The following is a 26,796-nucleotide window of genomic DNA, read 5'->3' as shown; positions in this document are numbered from 1 at the left end:
CCACATGACTTTTTTCCAATGCTCGACTGTCCAATCCTTGTGTTCCTGTGCGAATTGGAGACATTTTATCTTGGTAACTGCAGACAGCAAAGGTGTTCGAACAGGCCTTCGGCTTCCATATCCCATACGATGCAGTGTATGGCTAATTTGCCTACAAACGTCAGGTGGTCATAATTATCTGGCCACTCAGTGTATATAAACATGAAATATCTCTCCATTTATTTATAACTTCTTTGATTTCTTTAATGAACTTTTTTTCACTTGAGAGTTTATCTTAGTGACCACTTTATATTAGCACACATAGATAGACCTATATCATCCTTTTTAACAGCTGAATAATATTTCATTGTGTGGTTGTACAAAATTTTATATATCCATTTCTGTATGGATGGACTTTTAGATTGTTTCCAATATTTTCTACCACAAACAGTGTTGCTGTGAAATTTTTATAATTTATCTTTGTTTTCATGTGCGAGTAAATTTTTTTTAGCCATCACTTTATTCCTAATAGCTAACCTACAGAATGTGTATTTGAAGGTAGATTGCTAAAGCAGAATTTGCAAATCCATTTAGTAAAATTTTCATTGAAAACTTCTATTTTTTTCAATGCATGAGAAATCACAAATCTTCTTTATATATAAAGAACAAAAAAGTAAGTTCTATGCAGTCAACTGCAGATGGGACTTACATTTTGGGCCAACAGAGTCATGGCAGAAATGCAGGCCAGAGGACTGAGAGATGATTCCATAGAAAGTACTCCACCAGGGAAAACAGTTGTTTGCCCTGTAAAGAGATTGAACTCAATCACATTTTTAAACTCGTCATTTTAAATAATCTCAACTTGTCCATTCCCTAGCTTTGTTCTTTTTCCTTTATAGCTTGCCATGCAGTACTAGGAAGTGGATTTCCTGAGGAACTGAGTTAAGTTTCATCTCCTTCTTACGCTATTGAGTCTTGCATCTGGCAGTGGAGGGAAGTAAAATAGACAGTGTCTGGTGCCTTATCCACCCCTCATATGTTCTATTTGAAGTTTTGTTGTGTGTGTTTTTTTGGACTCATCAGTGGTAGGATATAAAATGTGGGTAAGTTATTGCAGCTTTTAAAAACACGTCCTTACATTTGTTAACCCTGTTAGAAATAAGGCAAGACCCAAACCAGGGGTCCTGGCAGAACACAAAGGATACTCAGGAGCCAGACAGCTGCAGAAATAAAGATATTTGCCTTGCTATCTGGCTTGCGAGTAAATTTTTTTAAAAATAAATTTCTAGGAATAAAGTTATTTGGTCAAATGTATGTACATTTTTGTTTTGGTAGCTTTTTCCAATTTCCCCTCCAAGAAATTGTGTAAGTTTATACTCCCAGAATAGTACATGGGAGTGTTTATTTTCCATAGCCTCACCAACAGTTATCAAATCTTACAATTTTTAATCAGTTGTATCAGTAAAAAAATAGAGATCATTGTAGTGTTTATTTATATCCCTTTCTGAATGTGACGTTGAGATTTTTAGTTTTTACTTTTTAAATACAAGATGATTTTCTTATCCAATTCTAATTCATAAACCATCTATATACTAGTATATAAAAGCCCAGCGACCGGAATGGCAGCACGAACAGAACAACCAGAATGACTGGTGGCTATGGTGCACTCTGGCAGCCAACCCTGCCGGCACCCCCAATCGGCCCCCAACACTCCAATCGGGGGCAGGGCTGGCCAGCCAACCACCTGTGGCCCCTCCCCCTTGCCAGCCCAGCCCAATGGGCCCCCATTGGGGTGGGCCGGCCGGACCCCACCCATGCACGAATTCATAATGTTCTTGTATAAGTATCTGAAACAATTTTAGAATTAGTTACTTTTTATCTGGACTGCTACATAACTTCTCATGCAGTTTAAATATTATCTATTTAGTGATATTAGTAAAATGTGATAATATTTAATATATAACCTAAAGTTGCCATGTTCTATTACAGTGAATTTTAAAAATGATACCATTTATCGGCTCTTTTTTCTTTGTCCCTAACTTTATTTTATAAGTTTTTTTTTTAGAAAAGATATCTTATATATTTTTCTATGAAAAAGTGATTGATTCTTATCTATTTCAGACCTGTGGATATCTGGGCTTTGGGCTGTATGATCATTGAGATGGCCACTGGAAATCCCTTTCTTCCTAGCAGCTCTGATTTGGATTTACTTCATAAAATTGTTTTAAAAGTAGGTAGGTAGGTATTATTGAAATGTACTGTTAAATGCCTAAAATAAGTATGTCCAGATCAAATTTGCTTGATTTTCTTTTTTTTAAAAAATATATTTTATTGATTTTTTTACAGAGAGGAAGGGAGAGGGATAGAGAGTTAGAAACATCGATGAGAGAGAAACATCGATCAGCTGCCTCCTGCACACTCCCTACTGGGTATGTGCCCGCAACCAAGGTACATGCCCTTGACTGGAATCGAACCTGGGACCCTTCAGTCCGCAGGTCGACGCTCTATCCACTGAGCCAAACCAGTTAGGGCTTGATTTTCAAATTTAGTTTTCTCATTATAATAACAGGGGGGCATATTCTTTTGATAGATGTAGCAGATGCATGCCTTAAGCTGATAAAAAAAAAAAAGTAGAAAATTCTCCTCTGTTATTACAAATAATATTTTTTGCCAGGATGCAAATAGGTAAGCCATATGTTGATGGTTGATAATAAGAAAAATAGTACCATAGGAATCTTCTTCAATTTGTTTGAAAATTGCTTAAAATATTTGGCTTCTATAAATATTTGGATATCTTGCCATGCCCGTGTAGTTTAGTGATTGAGCGTTGATCCAATGAACCGGAGGTTACGATTCCTGGTGAGGGCACATGCCCAGGTTGTGGGTTCAATCCCCAGTGTGGGGCGTCCAAGAGGTAGCTGATCATTGATGTTTCTATTTCTCTCTGAAATTTAAAATAAAGAAATAAATATTTGCATATCTCAAAGACTTTTAAATAATAGATTTAATTTAGATGGTTTTAAAAAGCACTTGGAGATAGAAAGTCAATTATTTGCTGAGAAAACATTTTTTTAACTATAGTAGATAACCAAATAGCTAAATAACTTATTCAAAAAAATATTTGATGAAAGCTGAATTATTTGATTATCTGTTTGACCAACCAATCATTTTGATGGATATCCTTGCTCATGAAGTTTCAGTAAGTTTTTATGTATATATATTTATGAATGAGGAGCTGGAGGAGCCCTTTTTGTGGTGGGGAAGCTATACATAAACATGTAATTACAGGATCATGAGAAAGGTACTGTGAACAACTATAAAAACCATGAAATCTGGATAAATATTGATTAAAGATATAGTTCAGAGCCTTCAAGCATCACCCTTTTTTGTGTCATCTTTAATGTTCCAAGATTAATGAGATTAATGTTAGAAGGAACCTTAGAGATGATGGGATCCATTTTGTCTTTTACAGATGAGGAAACCAAGGCACAGAGAGGGAGGAGATTTGCCCAAAGGCACAGAACTAGTTGTATAGCAAAACTGGTACTAACTAGAAATTAGCTCTCTCCACTCCTGTTTATAGTTCTACTACTACTCTATAGCCTTGTTTTTTCTTTGCAATATCTAAATAATCTTAATATGTTAGCTTTTCTGAGTAAGGCTTTTTTGATTAACAGTTGCTAGTTAAGCCATTTAGATACTCATATGGAAATATGTAAAAGTTTAGATTTGCTTTTCCTGATGGCATTATATATTATATATTTTATTTTGTGAAAAGAAAATTAACCTGGTTGTTTGACATTCTGTACTGTCTATGTGCTATCAACAGATTACTGGGGAAACTTTAATTTTTATGCTATATTCAGATAGTTCCTTGTTCAACTTAAAAACCACTGTAGCTCAGTGGTTGGAGTGTCAGCCTGCACACCAAAGGGTCTTGGGTTCAATGTGCAGTCAAGGGAACATGCCTGGGTTGCAGGTTCAATCCCCAGTCAAAGCGTGTGCAGGAGCAACCAATCAATGTGTCTCTCTCACATCGATGCCTGTCTGTCTGTCTGTCTCTCTCTCTCCCTCCCTCTTTCTCTCTCTCTCTCTCTCTCTCTCCCCCTTTCCCTTCCTTATTCTCTCTAAAAATCGGTGGAAAAAAATATCCTCTGGTGAGGATTAACAAACAAAACAAAACAAAAAACAAAAAGTAAAATAATTAAATAATTAATTAATTAAAATAACGGAATTGTTATTATCTCTTTTTAGTAACATAATAAAGACCATAGAGCAATTTGATTATTTTGATTTAGACTAATTTCTGTGTTTTCTTATATATTTTTCTCTTTTTAGGCAATTTGACACCTCACTTGCAGAATTTCTTTTCCAGGAGTCCTATTTTTGCAGGGGTGGTCCTTCCTCAAGTTCAACACCCCAAGAATGCAAGAAAAAAATACCCAAAGCTAAATGGATTGTTAGCAGATATAGTTCATGTATGTTATGAGATTAAGGACTTGTTTCTGGGAAATTTGCATACATTATAATACAGTTTTAGGATATTACTTCAATGAAATTCTAAAAGGATTCGTAAAAGTAATGGTATCTGTTGAAGTTACTATATTCCTGTCTTTGTGTTTAGCTCAGAGAAAGTAAAATTCCTAGACTATTAGAACTGAAAGCCATCTAGGATAATCCTGTTTATTATTTTTAGTTCATCCCAATTTTAATGATAATTAGGGATAAACTAGAAATATTCTAAAGACTTACCCTGTTTATAACCATCTTTTAATACCCAAGTTAGGGATCTATTCTGTGAACAGTGGTATCCTAAGGTATCTACATGGCTTTGGCTGCTGCAGTTGTAATATTGTTTGGAGACACACCAATGCCAAAATACAACTTGAATTGGAGGGAAAAATTTTTATATCATTTTAAAATTATTTTAAAATTTAAATTTTGTTTTAAACTAGGTAATAAATATACCTATACACTCACTGCAAAGTTCAAAAGGTAAGAGAGTTTAATGTAAAAAGTAACTGTTCCTACTAATTTTTTTTTTATCCAGCCAATTTTCTTTCCCAGCATCAACTAAGGTATCTTATTCTTAATGTATAGCCCTTAAAAAAAGTGGTTATCTAGATTTCAAAGCAAGTACAGTGCAGTGTTTATAAAAAGGGACTCTGGAATCACATAAACTACATTTAAAACCCAGCTCTATCACTAATTAGCTCTGTAACCTTGGACAAGTCACTTAATCTCTGTGCCTCAGTTTACTGGGCTGTAAAACAACGTTAACTATTTATTTCCTGGGGCTAGAGGATTAAATGAGGTAATGGTGGCAATGTTCTGAGCACAGGGCCTTGAATAAGCTGTCTACAAATGTTGTTGATGTTGCTGTTATTTAGATAAACTTAAACTTATGTAATATCTAAAGACTATTCTTGAAGGAAAAAATATATTTTATTGGTACCTGGAGAGAACTAGAATTTATTCAAGATCAGATTTGACTACATTTTCAGTTTAATTTCTTTTTTTATTTCATAGTTTTAATTATACACACAATATATAATGATTTTAGAAAAAGTAGAAAATACATGATAAAAAAGAGAAGGTAAGATTTTTCTAACTCCCATAATCCAGGAAAATATTACAATTAACATTTTGGTTTAGATACTTGCAGACTGCCCAACAAATATATGCTTAGAAATTTATGCTTTTTAAGTGCTGCCTCTGGCTACAGACCCGGTATCTGTAAACCTCAGCTCTAACAGTTTCTAGCCATGGGAGTTGCAGTACATTGGGCAATATATACAGTAATGTGCCACATAACATTTTGGTCAACCACAGACCGCATATATGGTGATCCGTTAGGATTGTAATGGAGCTGAAAAATTCCTGTTGCCTAGTGATGATGTAGTCATTATAAGGCCAGATCATAGCACAACTCATTACTCATGTGGTTGTGGTGATACTGGTGTAAGCAAACTTACTGAGATGCCAGTTGAATAAAAGTATAGCATATACAATTATGTTCAGTATATAATACTTGATAATAAATGACTAAGTTACTGGTTTATGTAAAAAAAGAGAAATTTAAGCTTTTTAAAAGGTATCATACTTTACACACTATTATGTAACCTGTTAATCCTCATTTAGCATTATAATGTGATAAACATATTACCATGTTAGCAAATTGGAACTACATCATAATTTTCTGTAGTTGCATAGTGTTTCATTGTATGACAATACCATAGCTTATTTAGTTGATCTTGCAATTTTGGACATTTGTTTTCAGGTTTTTTCCCCTTCACTATTGGTAAAGATGCTACAATGAACATCTTTTTTATCTGTCTTTCTGAATTTGCTTTATTTTTGTTTAGCATAAATTTCTAAAATGTGAGTAGTGGGCGAAGGGTTTATACTTTTTAAAATTTTTTATGTATTTTGCTATTTTTTTCTCCAGAAAGATTTTACTGATTTATACTCAAGTTCTCTCATGTAGCATTGGATATAAATTCCCACTCTTAATCTAGTATTAGATGTTATAATTAAAAAAAAATATTTGCTGATTTAATAGACTAGAAATAATGTCTCTTTTTTTAAAATATATTTTTAAATATATTTTTATTGATTTCAGAGAGGAAGGGAGATGAAGAGAGAGATAGAAACATCAACGATGAGAGGGAATTGTTGATTGGCTGCCTCCTGCAGGCCCCCCCTCCCCACTGGGGACGACCAAGCCCACAACCCAGGCATGTGCCCTTGACTGGAATCGAACCCTGGACCCTTCAGTCCGCAGGCTGATGCTCTATCCACTAAGCCAAACCAGCTGCAGTGGTCGGCAAACTCATTAGTCAACAGAGCCAAATATCAACAGTACTTCTTCAAAATAGACTCGCCCAGGCCGAAAACCAACTTCTGCACATGGGCCACGAAGTTTCAATCGCACTGTACATGCACGCCCGCACGTGGTATTTTGTGGAAGACCCACACTCAAGGGGCCAAAGAGCCACATGTGGCTCGCGAGCCGCAGTTTGCCGACCACTGAGCTAGGGCAATGTCTCTTTTGTTGTTGTTAATCCTCACCTGAGGATGAGTGAAAAGGAAGGAGGGAGCAGGGTGGGGGTGGGGATATGGGGGGCAGAAAGAGAGGAAGGAAGGAAGGAAGGAAGGAAGGAAGGAAGGAAGGAAGGAAGGAAAGAAGGAAGGTCAATTGGTTGCCTTCCGCAGATGCCTCAATCAGGGCCAGGGATCAAGCCTGCAATCCAGGTACGTGGGTACGTGGGTACGTGCCCTTGACTAGGAATTGAACCCACAACCCTTCCATGCATGGGCTGGCACTCTAACCACTGAGAAACACAGGCCAGGGCTGTATGTTTAAATTTTTTAAAGTATTTATATTTTTATTGATTTCAGAGAAGAAGGGAGAGGGGGAGAGAGAGAGAGAGAGAGAAACATCAATGATGAGAGAGAATCATTGATCGGCTCCCTCCTGCACACCCTACACTGGGGATAGAGCCCACAACCTGGGCGTGTGCCCTGACCGGGAATTGAACTGTGACCTCCTGGTTCATAGGTTGATGCTCAACTACTGAGCCATGCCAGTAGTTTTTAAAGGAACTGCCTGTTCGTTTCCCAAAGTATCATATGTTACATTTTCCAAACCAGGGCATGTTTTTAAATTTTCTGAATTATATTATTCATAGAAGGACTAATTTGTCTGCCTCTAATAGGCTATGACTTGCACAAACCTTTCAGCATTTTTCTTAGTAAGTTTTATTGATGAATTACTATTATGTTTTAAAAATAAACGCATATGTTTAGCTAGTTGCAGTTTTAAGGACCTAGGTATTCCCACATTATAAAGTAAATAATGCACTCAATTTCACTTTTGAGTCAATTTATTTTATTGTAGTAAAACACACATAACATGAAATCTATTCTCTTACCAAATTTTAAAATGTATAGTACTTTCCAGGCTGATAAGAGAGTCAATAGGACCTAATTAAATTTCTGCAAATGCCAGCCAAAATAAACTGGCTTCTGTTTTGACTAGAATCATAGGGCATTTAACCTGTAATAATGCTTTACAAGTACAAATTTCTTAGGAAAATTAATGGTCAGAACTCATTGTCAGATATTCCTGAGGTCTAATTCCATCTTTTCAAGAATGCTATTAGCTCTGGGTAATTAATTACTTTTATTCTTGTCAAATAAATTGAACTTTTGTTTCATAGAGCCCTATTAAGAGCTTATTTAACCATAGAATCTTGTTTTTATTTTCTAGGCTTGTTTACAAATTGATCCTGCTGAGAGAATATCATCTGATGATCTTTTGCATCATGAGTATTTTACTAGAGATGGATTTATTGAAAAGTAAGCGTTTTGAGTGAATGTAGACTTCTAAGTGTTTTGTATTAGGAAATTTTACTAGCATGAAAATTGCTACATAGGTTAATGTTACACAACAGAAAAATTCAATTTAATGAAAACTTACTTAGTTCCTATGTTGATTAGTTATATAGTAGACTTACAGGTGTCATAATAATCAAAATAATTACAGTGCTCGCTTCAGCAGCACACATACTAAAATTGGAATGATACAGAGAAGGTTAGCATGGCCCCTGTGCAAGGATGACACGCAAATTCGTGAAGCGTTCCATATTTTGAAAAAAATTAAAAGATAATAATTTAAATTAACATTCATTACACAGTTACTATATCCTAGGATGTGTGCTAAGTTCTTTACAAACATTTGCAATGGTCATCATTGGCCAGAAATAACATTAAATAAGTAATCAGTAATTTCTAATTTTTTCCCCATTTGGAGCTCTGACTCAGAATAGTCTGTTTTTTCCTGTTCTGATATATCTTTTTTCCATCTCTGATATATACATTAAAATTAAGATTAATAGCCCTGACTGGGTAGCTCAGTTGGTTAGAGCACTGTCCCGATATGCTAACGTTGTGGGTTCAGTTCCCAGTCAGGGCATATACAAGAAGCAACCAATAGGACTTCCTGTCAAAATGGCAGTGTAGGTAAATGTGGTACCCAAATCCTTCCACAACCAGGTCAAAAATACAACTAAATTAGAGAGCAAACATCATTCAGAACTGCCTGAAATATAGCTGAATTTAAGTTCTACAAATAGGGATTTAAAGAAGCCACATTGAGACTGGTAGAAGGGACGGAGACGCGGAATGGGCTGGTCCCACATCCACATGTGGCAAATAAAAATCAGGAGGGATATCTCAGCTGTGGAAGTCCCCACTGAGTAGTAAGGGGTCCCAGCCCCCCAACCCAGTGTCAGGAAGACAAAAATATAAAATAAAAATAAGAAGGCCAAACTAAAACCATCTCCCTTCAATGTTGATATTCTGTTACATTTTGTACTGAAGATATTTTTCTTCATATATATATATATATATATATTGACTTCAGAGAGGAATGGAGGGGGAGAGAGAGATAGAAACATCAGTAATGAGAAAAAAATCATTGATCAGCTGCCTCCTGCATGCCCCCAACTGGGGATTGAGCCCACAACCCAGGCATGTGCCCTTGACTGGAATCAAACTTGGGACCCTTCAGTCTGCAGGCCACTGAGCCAGACCGGCTAGGATATGAAAATATTTTTCTAGAGTAAGATTTCAGAAACTTATCAATTTATCTTTTAAATACTATTACTTTAAAGAACCACAAAAAGGACAAAGGGACATGAGTCTTCCTTAAAAAGAATAGTATACTTATCAAAATTAAAAGCACTATTTGTAAAGTTTGCATCACAAAAGAAATCTAATTTCTCTAAGTCTATTTTGTAAAGGTTTTTAAAAAAATCTTTATTGTTGAGAGTATTACAGAGTCCCCCTCTAGTAGTGTGGGTGCAGAAAGTGGATTTTTTTAAAATTAAATCTTTATTGTTCAGATTATTACAGTTGTTCCTCTTTTTTCCCCCCATAGCTCCCCTCTACCCTGTTCCCACCCCACCCCAGCCCTACTGTCTGTGTCCATAGGTAAGTTCTTTGGTTAATCTCTTCTTGCTCCCCCTCCCCCTTCCCTCTGAGATTCATCAGTCTCTTCCATGCTTCCATGCCTCTGATTCTATTTTATGCACCAGTTTATTTTTTTCATTAGATTTCTTGTTCATTTATTTTTATTTTTAGATTTAAATTGTTGATAGATATGTATTTGTTGCCATTTTATTGTTCATATTTTTGAGCCTTCTTCATCTTCCCTTCTTCTCCTCCTCCCCCTCTTCCCCCTTCTCATCCACTTCCTCCTCCTCCTCCTCCTTCTTTCTCTTCCTCTTAAAGAATCCCCTTCAACATTTCAGGTTTGGTGGTGATGAACTCCTTCAGTTTTTTCTTGTTTGTAAAGCTCTTTATCTGACCCTCGATTCTAAATGAAAGCTTTGCTGGGTAGAGTAATCTTGGTTGTAGCTCCTTACTATTCATCACTTTGACTATTTTTTAAAAAAATATATTTTATTGATTTTTCACAGAGAGGAAGGGAGAGGGATAGAGAGTTAGAAACATCGATGAGAGAGAAACATTGATCAGCTGCCTCCTGCACACTCCCTAATGTGGATGTGCCCGCAACCCAGGTACATGCCCTCGACCGGAATCGAACCTGGGACCCTTGAGTCCGCAGGCCGATGCTCTACCCACTGAGCCAAACCGGTTAGGGCACTTTGACTATTTATTGCCATTCCCTTCTGGCCTGCAAAATTTCTGTTCAGAAATCAGCTGACAATCTCATGGGCACTCCCTTGTAGGTAACTAACTGCTTTTAAGATTCCCTCTTTGTCTTTAACCCTTGGCATTTAAAAAAATACATTTTTATTGATTTCAGAGAGGAAGGGAGAGGGAGAGATAGAAACATCAATGATAAGAGAATCATCCATTGGCTACCTCCCACACACACCCCAGTCTTCAGTAATTTGCTTGCTTCCATTTCTTTTCCTCCCTATGTGATATGTTTCTTTGTCTCCACATTTTGGCTGCTTGTTTTGTTTATTTTTATGTATTAAGTAGAGCTTCTGTGTCTTCTAGAATTGGTAGAGTGGCCTTGTGTAGTAGATGTCCTGTTGGGCCCAGTGGCTTAGCCTCCCAGTCACCTGAGCTGGACACTCTAGGTGTGCCCCTATGTGGGCTATGTGCACAGTCTTGTAGTTGAGTCTTGATTGCTGTTGGCATCACTGGGAGAAGTTGACCTCCAGGTCAATTGGCTGTGAGGATGAGCTGTAACTAAGGTGGGAGAATTGTTGTGTAGGAAACACCCCTATGGAGCAGGATTTGCTTCAGTGGGGCTTTGGTACTCACCGAGTCTGCCTCTTGAGTGTGTTGCTTGTGGATGTGTAGATTTGTAATCTGCTATGGCCTGAAGCTGCACTGGCTCTAGGGCCTCCAGGAAGGTGCAGTCAGCCACTGCCTGGGGCCACCTGGCAGGAGCTACAAAGGGATCTTCAGATGGCTGCTATTTGCTATTTGTATTGGGCTTGGAGGCCCAGGTAAGGCCCAGCTGTGAAGCGAGGCAGGCTGGTGCTAGTGCTGGGTCTTAGGCCTTTTATTGATAGGTTTGGGGCAAGCTGTCACCAGCTGAAGCTTTTTTGAGAGATTTTAGCAAAGTCTGAAGCCTGAGCCAGGACAGGCCATTCACATGGAAAAGCTGCTGTAAACAGCTTGGTTGGGGCTGCAAAATGGATGGGGCAAGGTCTCAGGGAATCCCCAGGGTGGAGCAAACAGTGTGCTCCAGGCTAATGGAGACTCAGACATGGCTGCCAGTCAGCTCTGAAACAGGGGAGGTCCCAGCACAGGAATGATGACCCCTGTAGCAAACCTGTCTGGGAGAAAGCTGCCCCCGAGTTCCTGCCCCGATGCTAGATAATCCAGGTCCTCCCCATATGTGTCTGGGTCCCCCTGGTGCTGGAGCTCAGAATAAGCGGGACCAGGTAAGTTTGTGTGCAGGCTCTTTAAGGGGAACACCTGGGATCCCAGTAACCTCCGATTCCCTCAGCCACAATCCCTGCTGGTTTTTACGGCCCATAGTTTCGGACACGTTTCTTCCCAGCCCTGGAACCCTGAGCTGGGGTCTGGTGTGGGGCTGGGATCCCTTGCTCCTCATGGACAGCCTCATGATTCAAAAAATGGCACATGTGGGTGTCTGACCAGCCTGTTCCCCACCTCTGCCTCTCTTACTAGTCTCAATGTGCTTTCTTCTTTACTTCTCTAGTTGTAGGACTTCTATTCAGCCAGCTTTCAGGTGATTCTGAATAATATTTGTTCTGTATTTTAGTTGTAATTTTGATGTGATTGTAGGAGGTGGTGAGTACAGGCAGTTACCTCTGCTGCCATCTTGGTTCTTGCTGTAAAAGTTTTATATAGTAAACTAGAGGCCCGGTGCACAAAATTTGTGCACTCGGGGTGGGGGGCTCAGCCCGACCTGTGCCCTCTTGCAGTCTGGGACCCCTCGGGGGATGTCCACCTGCTGGCTTAGGCCCGCTCCCCAAAGGATCAGGCCTAAACTGGCAGTCAGGCATTTCTCTGGCAACCCGGGAGCCCTCAGGGGATGTCCACTTGCCAGCAGGGAGCAGGCCTAAGCTGCAGTCGGACATCCTTAGCGTTGCTGAGGAGGCGGGAGAGGCTCCCGCCACCACCGCTTGTGCTGGCAGCCATCAGCCTGGCTTGTGGCTGAGCAGAGCTTCCCCTGTGGGAGCGTACTGACTATCAGGGGGCAGCTCCTGCATTGAGCATCTGCCCCCTGGTGGTCAGTGTGTGTCATAGTGACCAGTCATTCCCAGTCATTCTGCTGTTAGGGTCAATTTGCATATTACCCTTTTATTATATAGGACTCCCATGGCAAAATTGAAAGATGGGTCTTTACCAGGAAGCAATTTGTATTAGGTAAATAAATATTGGGCCATTTTGGGCATGCATTCTTTTTTTTCTTTTTTTTAAACAAGAATGCTTGCTCTTTTTTAAAAAATATATTTTTATTGATTTCAGAGAGGAAGGAAGAGGGAGAGAGAGATAGAAACATTAATGATAAGAGAGAATCACTGATTGGCTGCCTCCTGCATGCCCCCCACTGGGGATTGAGCCCACAACCTAGGCATATGCCCTTAACTGGAATCGAACCTGGGACCCTTCAGTCCGCAGGCCAACGCTCTATCCACTGAGCCAAACTGGCTAGGGCTGGGCATGCATTCTTGATTACTTATTTATTCTGTGGTTAAAATGTAAATTAATTGATTAAATGGTCTATTAAAGATAAAATTATCTACATAAATAAAAAGATTATTGGTTAATATTGCTTGTTTTATCAGATTCATACCAGAACTAAGAGCTAAATTACTACAAGAAGCAAAAGTCAATTCATTCATAAAGTCAAAGGAGAATTCTAAAGAAAATGAACTTATGAAAGATGAAAGAAAAACAATGCATACTGATACACTTCTACGAACTTCAGTTTTGGGGAAGGTAAAAACTGTTTTTCTTTTTAGCCAGTAACATTATAGTTAGCACACTAACGATAAAAATTACAGACTCAGATTTTGGATGTATCTATTCCAGGAAATGGAAAAAGAGAAAAAGCCCAAGGAAATAAAAAACAGAGTTATTAAAGTCAAAGGAGGAAAAGTAGATATCTTAGAACCAAAAAAGACAGAGTATGAAAGTGGACATGGTCAGTCAGATGCAATTGAAAATGCTCATACTGTGTCTCAAAATGTAAAATCTGTAATCAATGAACCACCAAACCCTGCCAATCCCAGCACTAACTCTACTGGCATGAAAGACAATCCACATGCTGGAGGTAATATGATGATGCCACCCATCAACCTAACTAGCAGTAACTTGATGGCGTCCAATCTCAATTCAAATCTCTCCCACTCCAATTCAAGGTGAGTTCTAACAGAAAAGAGACAGAAGGAAATGGACCTAAGTAATATAATGTTCCTATATAATAGTATTCAAAGAATCAGATTCATAGTATCTGTATGTAAACTGAATTTGAAGACACATTGAAATTATAATCATACAATGGCCCATTACTGAGTCCTTCTTATAAATACTGTAGAAGAAATTAACTTTTCTTGGCTATCCAGAAGTTTAATTTTTCACTAATGCTTTTTGGAAAAGCCTCAGTTTTCCAACAAACAAACAAATAAACAAAAACTAAACACACACAAAAAACCCCCACAAAACCTTAGAAACATTTCTTCTCATTTGGAGAGAAAAAAAAGGTGCTATGACCTAAGTCCTGGTATTGACCTGCCTTAGTATAACAAAGTAAGCTTTATTTCTGTATCAGAGAAAATTCTCTAAATGGAGAGAGGATGGTTGAGAATAACCTTTTATAGTCAAATAGTCTTTCAAGGTCAAATATTTTGGGAGTAAACCAACATATTGGGCTAGTTTTAGCTACTAATACAGATTGAGAGAATGGTACATCAGTCTGTTAATCAAGGGCAGTGTGATGGATGGCAGGGTCTGTCTAGTAAGGCATCAGTTCTAAATTTAGGGAAACTACAATATATCTAGATGAGGAAGAAGACTAGGTTCAATATCCCAAGCTGATCCTGCCAGACTGATTTGGGCTATATGCTGAGAAAGTTAGTGCTCTGCAGAGGTGGGCAAGTGGACCTGTCTATGTGGAAATGTCTGTGCCAGTCGAAAGGTTCAGCAGGTTACAGACAGCAAGAGCTCAGTTGTTCTTGAGATGACCCAAAAACTATTGCTGCAATAACCATGGTTGTAAACCAGCTTTGGACAGCAAGTTTAGAAATTCAGAAACCCAGAAATTCAAAGACCCAGGTTCAGATCAGATAGAAGGGACCAAGTGGGCCAATTGGAATAACCCTACAATATGGTTGTTACCACTGATTTTAGCCATAACTGAGTTGTTCTCCTCTCTGTTTTGACCTCTCTAGTTAGAGCAGTGAGCACTTAAAGACTGATAATTGCATTTTGGCACTCAGTGTTCTAACTAGATTTCCATGGTATAACTTAAAACAGAAGCACTTCTGGGGAGTTCTAATAACTATTTACTTGTTTTTAAATAACAGGTTAACTGAAAGAGCAAAAAAGAGACATACTTCCTCACAATCTATTGGACACGTTATGACTAATAACAGGCAAGAGGATACAGGTCCCACTCAAGTAAGGCAAGAAGCTAGTCATTAAATTATGGCCTCTTTCAACATTATCCCTCTAACTGGTCCCCTTGCCCTTTTCTCCATCTCTGGGGCACTAATATTTATTAAAATTTACTTTTAGTTTCCTTTTTCCCCTCCTGAGATGAAAATAGGCCATCATTTCCTCAGTGCCTTCACAATTTTAGTTCATTTCTTTTAACTTGATTTGTGTATTCAGTGTGTTACTTGGGGGAGGGGGTGTTAAATGTTTCACCTTTAAAAGTCACAAGACTTGCCCTAACCAGTTTGGCTCAGTGGATAGAGCGTCGGCCTGCAGACTAAAGGGTCCCACGTTCAATTCTGTCAAGGGCAATGTACCTTAGTTGTGGGCACAGCCCTAGTAGGGAATGTGCAGGAGGCAGCTGATCGATGTTTCTCTCTCATCGATGTTTCTAACTCTCTATCCCTCTCCCTTGCTCTCTGTAAAAAATCAATAATATATATATATTTTTAAAAAGTCACAAGACTTTTTAAAAATTTTATTTTTATTGTTGAAACTATTACAGATGTCTCCCTTCCCCCCCACATTGACCCTCTGTACCCCACTCCCCGTCTTCACTGGCCTTCATTGTACTATTGTCTGTATCCATGGCTTGACTTTTTGTTTTTGCACCTCAAAAATGTGAAGGGTCCCAGGTTCGATTCCGGTCAAAGGCATGTACCTGGGTTGCGGGCACAGCCCTAGTAGGGAATGTGCAGGAGGCAGCTGATCGATGTTTCTCTCTCATCGATGTTTCTAACTCTCTATCCCTCTCCCTTGCTCTCTGTAAAAAATCAATAATATATATATATTTTTAAAAAGTCACAAGACTTTTTAAAAATTTTATTTTTATTGTTGAAACTATTACAGATGTCTCCCTTCCCCCCCACATTGACCCTCTGTACCCCACTCCCCGTCTTCACTGGCCTTCATTGTACTATTGTCTGTATCCATGGCTTGACTTTTTGTTTTTGCACCTCAAAAATGTTAATACCTTACTTTATAGATTAAAGCAATTGCCAAAAAGATACATTTTAGTTTTCACTAGAAAAAAATAATCAGTGTAGTTCATTCCCTCATTTTTTAACATAGAAAAGTACTTATTAAAAAATTGAACCATAGTGTTATTTACAATAAGAAATTGAAAACAAATTCATCCAAGAGCAAGCTGGTTAAATACATTAGAGTATATCTACACAATGGGATACTATATATTACATTGTGGAAGATTGTTCATTAACCTAGGAAAGTTTTTCTTTTCCTTTTTATTAAAAATTTTTTTAAAGGGTAGTCTTATGTTTTGTAATATTTTTATTTATTGATTGTGAGCGAGAGAGAGGAAGGGGGAGAGAGAGAGAGCGAAGAACATTAATTTGTTGTTCCACTTATTTGTGCATTCATTGGTTGATTCTTGTATGTGCCCTGACCAGGGACCAAACCTGCAATCTTGGCATATTGGGATGACGCTCTAACCAAAGAGCTACCCAGCCATGGCCTTTTATTTTTAAACTTCAGTTGACCTACAATATTATATTAGCTTCAGGTGTATAACCTTGTGATTAGACATTTATCTAATACAAAGTGATCACCCCAATACATCCAGCATCCATCTGACACCATACATAGTACAATACTGTTGACTATATTCCCTATGCTGCACTCTACATCCCCATGACCATTCTGCAACCACCAATTTGCATTTCTGAATCCCTTCATCTCTTTCACCCATTGCTCCAACCCCCTCTCCCATCTGACAACCGTCAAAGTGCTCCCTGCATCTATGAGTCTGCCTCTGTTCTGTTTGTTTGTCTATTTTGTTTTCTAGATTCCACATATAAGTGAAATCATCTGGCATTGTCTTTCTGACTGGCTTATTTCACCTAGCACAAAACATTCTAGGTTCATCCATATTGCCACAGATATCAAGATTTCATTTTTTTATGGCCAAATCATATTCCATTGTATATATGCACCACTTCTGTTTGTTTGTTTGTTGTCTGTTAATCCTCACCCGAAGACATTCTCTCCATTGCCTTTTAGAGAGAGTATAACTGGGAGGGAGGGGAGGGAAGAGAGAGAGAGAAATATAAGAATAGGAAGAGAGAGAGAGAGAGAGAGAGAGAGAAGGGTGTGAGAGAGACACATTGATTGGTTGCCTCCTGCATGCACCCCGACCAGGGCTGGAGTCGAGTCTGAAACCCAGGTGTGTGCCCTTGACCAGGAATCCAACCCATGACCCCTCAGTGCACAGGCTTGTACTCTAACCACTGAACACACCCGCCAGCATGCACCATTTCTTTTTTATCCACTCATCTATTGATGGACACTTAGATTGCTTCCATATCTAGGCTATTGTAAATAATGCTGCAATAAACATATGAATGCTGCTGGCATGCATGGCTCAGTGGTTGAGTTTTGACCTATGAATCTGGGGGTCATGATTCAATTCAGGATCAGGGCACATGCCCAAGTTGTGGACTGGATCCCAAGTATGGGGCGTGCAGGAGGCAGGAAATCAATCATTCTTTCTTGTCATTGATGTTTCTCTCTCTCTCTCTCTCCCTCTTCCTTCCTCTCTAAAATCAATAAAAAATATATTAAAAATATATATATATATTTTTAAAGTGTAATAAAAAACAACAACATGAATGTATATGTCTTCGATTTAGTGTTTTGGGTTTTTTTGGATAAATACCCAGAGGTGGAGTTGCTGGGTCTTTGTCTCTTGTTTTGGCTTTGTTTTAAAGTCTATTTTGTCTGGTATAAGTATTTTACCCCAGCCTTTTTTTGTTTTATTTCCATTTTCACGAAGACCCTTGAATATTTCATATAATACTGAATTGGTGGTGATGAACTCCTTTAATTTTTCTTGTCTGGGAAGCTCTTTATCTGTCCTTTGATTATAAATGATAGCTTTGCTAGGTAGAGTAATCCTGATTTTAGGTCATTGCTTTTCATCACTTTGAATATTTTGTGCCAATCACTTCTGGCCTGCAAAGTTTCTGTTGAGAACTTAGTTGATAATCCTATGGGAGCTCCCTTGTAGGTTACTAACTGCTTTTATCTTGCTGCTTTTAAGATTCTTTCTTTGTCTTTAACCTTTGGCATTTTCGTTATGATGTATCTTGGTGTGGGCCTCTTTGGGTTCATCTTGTATGGGACTCTCTGTGCTTCCTGGACTTGTATGTCTGTTTTCTTTGCCAGGTTAGGGAAGTTTTCCATCATCACGATGCAAATGTTGGTGTGCTTGAAGTTGTCCCAAAGGCTTCTTACACTATCCTAAATTCATTGGATTTTTTTTTTCTTTTTGCTATTCTATTTGGTTGTTTTCTGCTCCCTTATATTCTAAGTAATTGATTTGATTCTCTGCTTCATCTACTCTACTGTTGATTCCCTGTCATTTATTCTTCATTTCAGTTAGTGTATCCTTAATTTCTGATCGGCTCTTTTTTATGGTTTTCATATTATCTTTTATGCTGTTGAAGTTCTCACTAAGTTTCTTGAGTATCCTTATAACCATTGTTTTGAACTCTGTATCTGGTAGTTTGCTTGCCTCCATTTTATTTAGTTCTTTTTCTGGAGATTTCTCCAGTTCTTTCATTTGGGACCTGTTTCTTTGTCTCCTTATTTTGGCTGCTTCCCTGTGTTTGATTCTATGTATTAGGTAGAGCTGCCATGTCTCCTGGACTTGGTAGAGTGGCCTTGTTTGGTAGGTGTCCTATAGGGCCCATTGGTGAAGCCTCCCCAGTCACCCAAGCTTTGTGCTCCAGGTGCGCCCCTGTGTGGCCTGTGTGCAATGTCCTGTTGTAGTTGAGCCTTGATTGCTGTTGGCACATCACTGGGAGAAATTGACTCCCCAAGCCAATCAGCTTCTAGGACCAGCTGAAACTAAGGGAAAAGGACTTGCCTCAGTGGGGTTTGATGCCCACTGAATCTGCCCCTTGAGTGTGTCACTAATGGAGGTGGTTGGGTTGTAATCTTGTGTGGTCTGAAGCTATCCACTGGGTCAGCCACCACCTGTGCCCTGCCTGGGGCCACCCAGCATGAGCTATAAAGCAGTCTGCCAATGGCTGTTATTTATGCTGAGCTTAGAGGTGCCCAGGAGAAGCCAAGCTGTGATCCGAGGCTGGCTGCTACTAGTGTCAGGCGTGGGACCACTTAGCAAAGATATGGGGTACACAGAGGCCAGATGCTACTTGTTTGTGAGATTTTAGGAAAGTCTGAAGCATGAGGCAAGAGAGGCTGTTTATATGGAAAAACCACTGGACTTGTATGCCTACAAACTGGGTGCAGTGGGATTTCAGGGAATCACCAGGGCTGGGGAAACATGTTAGTTAGCTAGATTGATGGAGACTCAGATGTGGAGTTGGCCACCAGCTCTGGGGGGAATGGGCAGAGGAACAATGGCCTCTGCCAGCACTTGAGTCTGGGAGAAAGCTGCTCCTTCAGCCCTCACCTTGAAGCCAGACAGTTCAGTAACCTAGGAAAGTTTTTATCATCTGTTGTCAAATGAGCAACATCAGAAAACATAAAAGGTTTTCCAGAATGCTGAGTTCACAAGTAATTTATTTTCCTTTTGGGTTTTCCCAGTGTCCAGAGCACATTATTTTTAAATTGAAAATAATTTTAAAAAATAACAATATGTTTTTATTTATTTTAGAGAGAGAAGAAGGAAGAGGGAGAAAAAGAGAAACATTGATCGGTTGCCTCCTATATGCACCCTTACTGGGGATTGAACCCACCACATGGGCATGTGCCCTGACTGGGAATTGAACCTGCTATCTTTTGGTGCATGGGATGATGCTGAACCAACTGAGCCACACTGGTGAGGGCTAGAAAAGTAAATTTTTAATAAAATGAATTGAAGCAATTTGTCCAAAGTCAGAGTATAATGAATAGGATTAAAAATTAAAAGTTAAGATTGTGGTTCTCATGATCAAGACTATTATTCTCAGAATATTCAATATGCTAAAAATAATGTTGCTTTATGAAACTTTTATTGAACTTTAATCTGTTTATATATTTATTGGTATTCTCTTTTAGAAGGCATTGCTATGCATACCTTATACCAGTGGTCGGCAAACTGCGGCTCGTGAGCCACATATGGCTCTTTGGCCCCTTGAGTGTGGCTCTTCCACAAAATACCACGTACAGTGCGATTGAAACTTCGTGGCCCATGCGCAGAAGGTATTTTGTGGAAGAGCCACACTCAAGGGGCCAAAGAGCCGCGTGTGGCTCGCAAGCTGCAGTTTGCCGACCACTGCCTTATACCATCTGAATGGCTAATAATTCTAGGCTTGTCATTGAATAGTTACACATTTTTCTTCAAATTAACTCTTGCTTATTTGTTTGTTTAGAACCAAATGGAGAAAGGTGTATTTAGTGAGCGGACAAGTCAAAGTGACCAAATGGCAAGTGGAAATAAAAGGAAGCTGAATTTTTCCAGACCTGACAGGAAAGAATTCCATTTCCCAAAATTGCCTTTCATAATACAATCAAATGATATGAAAAGAACGGAAGGTACATAATTGTTGCATAGAATTACAAATCTCCCAATGTTATCTTTCACAAAACCTTTTTTCTAACATAACTTGCATGTTATAGTGTGATTTAGGTAGAAAATAGTAAATTACTGTGAAAAATATTTTCAGCAGATGAGGATGCCCTCCCCTCACCCCCCATCATCAAATAAAGGGTGAGACTTAAATGAGAAAATTTTAAAGAATGGTTAAGAAAACTTTAGAAGTTAAATATTTTATTAGCTTAGTATTATTGAAATGTTAAGAACAGTATTTGAAGAAGGTGGTTTTGGTTCAGTATATGATCTGGAACAAATCAATTTCCTATGTTTACCCATGATTATTTGCCCATATAATGGCAGGAATTATATATGAGCTTCAGGAATCCATGGAATTAGTAGATTAAGATTTTTAACAGGTATTGATTTCTTAAAATGAAACTCATTTTTGGCAGAGTAAATGTTATGTTCTTTGAAGAACAGTGACACCTTGTGAAAACTTAATATAATAGCAAGAATATAGTACTTGTACAGTTCAAGAGGAATTATCCGATCCATTTGACAGTTATACTCAGCATTTAAAAAATACATGTGTTCTTTTAATGATATATTACTTGTAAAGTTATAAAACAAATAATTTATGACTGGTGCATTTTACCATTACAACTCATAATTTGTTCAGTTCCTTTTCAATAAAGTGAGGAACTGACTTAAGTGGGCATCAGAATTTCCATTTGAAACTCTTAAAAAGGAAAGTAAAATTTTCATGAAGAATAATAAGTTGTCATTGTTGTATATATTTTTGCAAAAGTTAAACAGATAAAAGTGCCGAAGAAGGAATTAAAGAAAACAGATTCATCTAAAATACCAACTTTACTTAATGTGGACCAAAATCAAGAAAAACAAGAGGTAAAACATTTTTTGTTTATAGATTTAACTAAAGAATGCTGTTTAGAATCCTTGACTTGGTGTGTAAATTTAGTTATTATCATTGGAAAGTTATGTAAAAATTAAAAATTCTGTAATCTTTGAAGTTGAGAAACAGATATATATATTTCCAGAATAACTACTTACTAAAGGTTTTATAACTTTTTTGCGGGGGAGGGTAATGAATACCAGCCTTTATTTGAATGTTGAAGTGATTAGAATATTGTATTCAGGGAAAGGAGTATGTGTTATGTGTATTACCAAGCATTGGACAAGTAACCTATGCCAGAGGAAATGAATAATGGTATAAACTTATGGTTATACTGGCCACAAGAACAGATTTGTCTTGAGCCTCTTCCTGGTTTTTTTCCCCCTCCAATTTGTTCTCGAATACCTTCTGTCTACCTGCTGTCCTATTTTCACAAATATTTGCTCTTAGCTAGCTATCAGATAATCTTGTTGAAATGTCCCAGCCCCGACCCACCAGAGAGAGTCTTGAATTTTATTTGGAAATCTGAAGCCCTAAACATCCAAATGAATACTCTCTAAACGTATTCTTTTGAAAGAAGGGGATTGTGCAGAGCACCCACTGAATTAAATCACATAGTTAGCCTTCTATTTTCGGGAGGTCAGCAACTTTGTTATCCCAGTTTCTTATTAAAAAAAAAAACAAACCTGATTACATTTAAAAAATAATAGTTCACTGATTTTTAGAAAGAGGAAGGGAGAGGAAAAGAAAAAAACATTGTTATGAGAGGGTTGCCTCCTGCATGCCCCCTGCTGGGGATCAAGCCCATACAAAAATTACCTTCAGTTCTGTTTCATGATGATAATGAGGATACTTTGCTAGATAGTCTCCCTGAACCTTATGAAACAGCCTCCAGGTGCAAAGTACAAGTACTTATCTGTGGCTATATTTCCTTAGCCAAAGACTCACCATTTCCTCAATTAAGGTCCTTGTTTCTATTTACTTTTTAGAATACAGGAAATGCACAAACTGAAAGGAAGAAGAACCTGCCAGATGCAGAATAGAAAAGGCAGCAGCTGAAAATTCAGGGAATCCCAGAATCACTGTATGGTTTTTAAAAAATCCTTTTTTTAATATTACATGCAAAAAATGCTACTAGATAATTCTACAAATATATAATAAATTCTGTGTAGATATATATATATACATATATTCACCTAAATTTGTTTTTAAATTTATTAATCTTTAAATTATTTATGTTTTCTTAATTTGAACATTAAATTATATATATATAAAAACTGCCTGACTGGTACGTCCTAATAAAACGACAGCTTATATTAAATCATATAATTTTAATTAATTAATTAATTTTTATTTTTTAATGTCTTTATTTATTTTAGAGAGAGAGGAAGGGAGAGGGAGAGAGAAATAGAAACATTGATGAGAGAGAAACATCGATTGGCTGCCTCTTGCACCTCCCAATTGGGGATCAAACCCCAAACCTGAAACCGGATCATGTGCCCTGACTGGGAATCGAACCAGTGACCTCTTGGTGCATGGGATGATGCTCAATCCACTGAGCAACACCAGCCGGGCAAGTCATATAATTTTAATGATACATTCATTATCTCAGTCATGTTTGATTAGTGGTCATTCTTAGCTTAGGCTCAAAACTTTGTAATTACAGAAGGAAAAAATTTTTAATGTAAAATAAAATAAGATCCCAATGTCTGGGAGCACCAAATATTTCTGAGCAAACAAATATATTTGATAAGAATGAAACATGGGTTTGCTTCTACGCTGAACATTCTGGAACAGCATTTAAACATATCATGAAGGTTGTGTTTAATAAGGATGGAAGTTGAGCAAAGCATTGAAGCAAATCTTCTGGCTTAACCAGCATGTTTATCATTTAGTAGTTTAATAGAATATGTTGTTACATATAATTTAACATTAATAGGTAAAGTTTTGGCAATATATATTTACATTCTTATCTCTGGTTCTTACTGGCTTGGTTTCTAATTTTAGGGTGGAGATGGCCATTGTTCGGAGAAGAATTTGAAGAGAAGCAGATTTTTTTGGGGTAGCGTCTTTTAAATCTTAAAATACAAATTGGCAAGTCTTCCCTTTTTATTTTATATACAGTAGAAATGTAACGAGCTGTAAGTAGGCCATTCATCTGCATTAGCATCATTCCACTTCATTTTGTTAGCAAACCATTCACTGTTTTCATCTTTCTTCTAAGAATTCTGTTGATGTGATGCTCTGATTTGGAATTAAAGTCATCTGTCTTTCTGCCTCTTTACTTGCCATGATTACTGAGTAGGTAACACATCCTGTCATAGGACACACTGTACTTAGACTGATCTCTGCCCTCTGCTAGTCACATAACTTTAAATGTCAATTATTCCCTAGGATGCTCAGGCTTTCTGAATTGAGTTCTTCATGAAATGTCTGACCCATTGTTCTAAAAGCTGTCCATTAACATTAAATGATTAAACATATGTTCTGTTAGTCAGCTGTGAAAGTATTTATAATATTTTTAAAATATCTAAATTATATGATATTCAAGTGTTAAATTCTTTTATCCTTATAAACAACTACCAGCACTCTTTCAGTTTTCTAGTTCCATCAGATAGTGCTTTTTATGTGCTATAAACCTTTTTTATCTAATAAAACCCAATTATATACAACCCAAAAGAAGAATAGTGCCAAAATTCTCAATTGTCCTAGTCTTAAAAACCAAACAAAAAACCAATAAAATGGGATTATCTGGTGTTTTACCAGAACACTACCTGATTTTTTATTTATTAAAAGTAGACATGAAAGCCCTAACCGGTTTGGCTCAGTGGATAGAGCGTCGGCCTGCGGACTCAAGGGTCCCAGGTTCGATTCCGGTCATGGGCATGTACCTTGGTTGTGGGCACATCCCCAGTTAGGGGGTGTGCAGGAGGCAGCTGATCGATGTTTCTCTCTCATCGATGTTTCTGACACTCTATCCCTCTCCTTTCCTCTCTGTAAAAAATCAATAAAATATATTTTTTTAAAAAAAGTAGACATGAAAAACAAAGGAAAGCATAATTTGTATTATAATATTATAATCTCTTATTTATTAATTACATTTTTATTTATTTTAGAGAGAGAAACATTAATTTGTTGTTCTACTTTATTTTTAATTATTTTTTATTTTTTGTTAATCCTCAACTGAGATTATTTTTTTAAAATATATTTTATTGATTTTTTACAGAGAGGAAGGGAGAGGGATAGAGAGTTAGAAACATCGATGAGAGAGAAGCATCGATCAGCTGCCTCCTGCACACCCCCTACTGGGGTTGTGCCTGCAACCAAGGTACATGCCCTTGACCGGAATCGAACCTGGGACCCTTCCATCCCCAGGCCGACGCTCTATCCAGTGAGTCAAACCGGCTAGGGCAACTGAGATTATTTTTCCATTGATTTTTAGAGAGTGGGAGGGAAGTGGAGAGACAGAGAAACATCAAGTATTTCGGCTCAGTTCTTAGACTTATTCTGTGTTCTGTCTACACTCCCTTGGTGAGCTTATCCAGATACATGGTCTTAAATACCTTTTATAGTTTTTTATTTTTATTTATTTTTAGAGAGAGAGGAAAGGAGAGGAAGGTAGAAACATTAATGAGAGAGAAACATCATCGATTGACTGCTTCCTGCATACCCCTTACTGGGGATTGAGCCCAAAACCCAGGCATGTGCCTTGACCAGGAATCAAACCAGTGACCTCTTGGTTCATGGGTCAATGCTCAACCACTGAGCCACACAAGCTGGGCTTAAATACCATTTATAAACTGACTAGAGGCCCCGTGCACAAAATTCGTGCATGGGTGGGGTCCCTAGGCCTGGCCGGCGATTAGGGCTGGCCAGGGCCTTCCTGTTGGCTGCGGGCTGCCAGCTGCTGACCAGAGCCTGCCGGACGGGGGGAGGGACTGCGGGAGGTTGGCCGGCAATGGGAGGTTGGCTGTGGGAGCGCACTGACAACCAGGGGGTAATTCTTGCATTGAGCGTCTTCCCCCTGGTGGTCAGTGTACATCATAGCGACTGGTCGTTCTGGTCGTCTGGCATTCTGGTTGCTTAGGCTTTTATATATATAGATGACTTTCAGTTCTCTGACTCTAGACTTGACCCCTACACTCCAGACTCAGATTTCCAATTGCCCATTTGCCAGCTCCACTAAAATATATAAATATCTCAAACCTAACATGTCCAAGATTAAGGTCCTGATCTCTTACTTCCGCTTGTGTTTTTCCTATCTTAGTTAAGGGAACTCCATTCTTCCAATTGCTCAGGAGAAAAACCTTGTAATTCATGACTTCTCTCTTTCTCTGATGCTCCATATCCTTTCAACTCTACCCTCAAAGTATTTCCAGGATTTGACTACTTTTTACCCTCCTGCTATTCACAACATTTCTTGTTTATATTTTGTAGTAGTATCTTAACTGATCTCCTTGATTATACCCTTGTTTAACCTTCAGTCTCTTACCAACTCATTGCCTGGGTGATTTGTTTAATATATTCTTTTTGATTTTTAGAGTGAGAAGAAGAGAGAGAAACATTGATGTGAGAAGGAAACATTAACTGCCTCCCCCACACCCCCCCACTTGGGATTGAACCCACAACCCAACATTGTGCCCTGACCAGGAATCAAACTGTCCACATTGGCCAGGGCCGGGTGTCCTTAATACAGTTTAAATCAGACTATGTCACTGCTGTGCTCAAAACCCCCAATGCTTCTCATTTCACTCAGAGTAGAAGCCACAGACATTACAGTAACCTATGTGGCCCTACACAGTATGCCTCTGGCCCCTCTTTAACCTGATTTGCTGCTCTCTTCCTATTGCTCATTCTGTTCCAGGCCCACTGACCTCTTTGCTGTTCCTAGCTATGTTCCTGCCTTAGAACCTTAATTTTTGCTATTTCCTCTGCTTAGAAATTTTTCTCAGGTGACTGCATGATTGCTTCTCTCCTTCACCTCCTTCCCATTGTTCATGACAACCTCTTTACTGGTTTTTACTCATATATGAAGACTTCTCTACCACGTTTCCTTAAAGTTACAGCTTTCCCCATTCATAATCCCCTTTTAATTTTTCTTTTTGTTGTTTTTTTTGTTTTTTTTTTTAATAATTATTAAATCTTTATTGTTCAGATTATTACAGTTGTTCCTCTTTTTCCCCCCATAGCTCCCCTCCACCCAGTTCCCACCCCTCCCTCTGCTCTT

The 26,796-nt window shown here is 38.2% G+C and overlaps 1 protein-coding gene across 1 annotated transcript in view; it reads left to right on the top strand.

Moving 5' to 3' along the window:
- The window catches only part of CDKL3 (cyclin-dependent kinase-like 3), a 41,921-nt gene extending 18,018 nt beyond the window's left edge, over positions 1-23,903 (top strand). Inside the window, exons 6-15 of the mRNA XM_005865566.2 lie at positions 2,101-2,213; positions 4,318-4,457; positions 8,252-8,340; positions 13,287-13,440; positions 13,534-13,862; positions 15,027-15,120; positions 20,493-20,655; positions 21,465-21,562; positions 22,559-22,653; positions 23,577-23,903. Of these exons, the coding sequence (XP_005865628.1) occupies positions 2,101-2,213; positions 4,318-4,457; positions 8,252-8,340; positions 13,287-13,440; positions 13,534-13,862; positions 15,027-15,120; positions 20,493-20,655; positions 21,465-21,562; positions 22,559-22,612 (1,234 nt within the window). The 3' untranslated portion in view covers positions 22,613-22,653; positions 23,577-23,903. The remainder of the gene's footprint in view (positions 1-2,100; positions 2,214-4,317; positions 4,458-8,251; positions 8,341-13,286; positions 13,441-13,533; positions 13,863-15,026; positions 15,121-20,492; positions 20,656-21,464; positions 21,563-22,558; positions 22,654-23,576) is intronic.
- The last annotated feature ends 2,893 nt before the right edge of the window (positions 23,904-26,796 follow it).

Source organism: Myotis brandtii, unplaced genomic scaffold, assembly GCF_000412655.1.
Source record: "Myotis brandtii unplaced genomic scaffold, ASM41265v1 scaffold208, whole genome shotgun sequence".
Classification (NCBI taxonomy): Eukaryota; Metazoa; Chordata; class Mammalia; order Chiroptera; family Vespertilionidae; genus Myotis; species Myotis brandtii.
The sequence above is the reverse complement of the archived record's forward strand: the minus strand, read 5'-3'. Positions and strand labels throughout refer to the sequence as shown.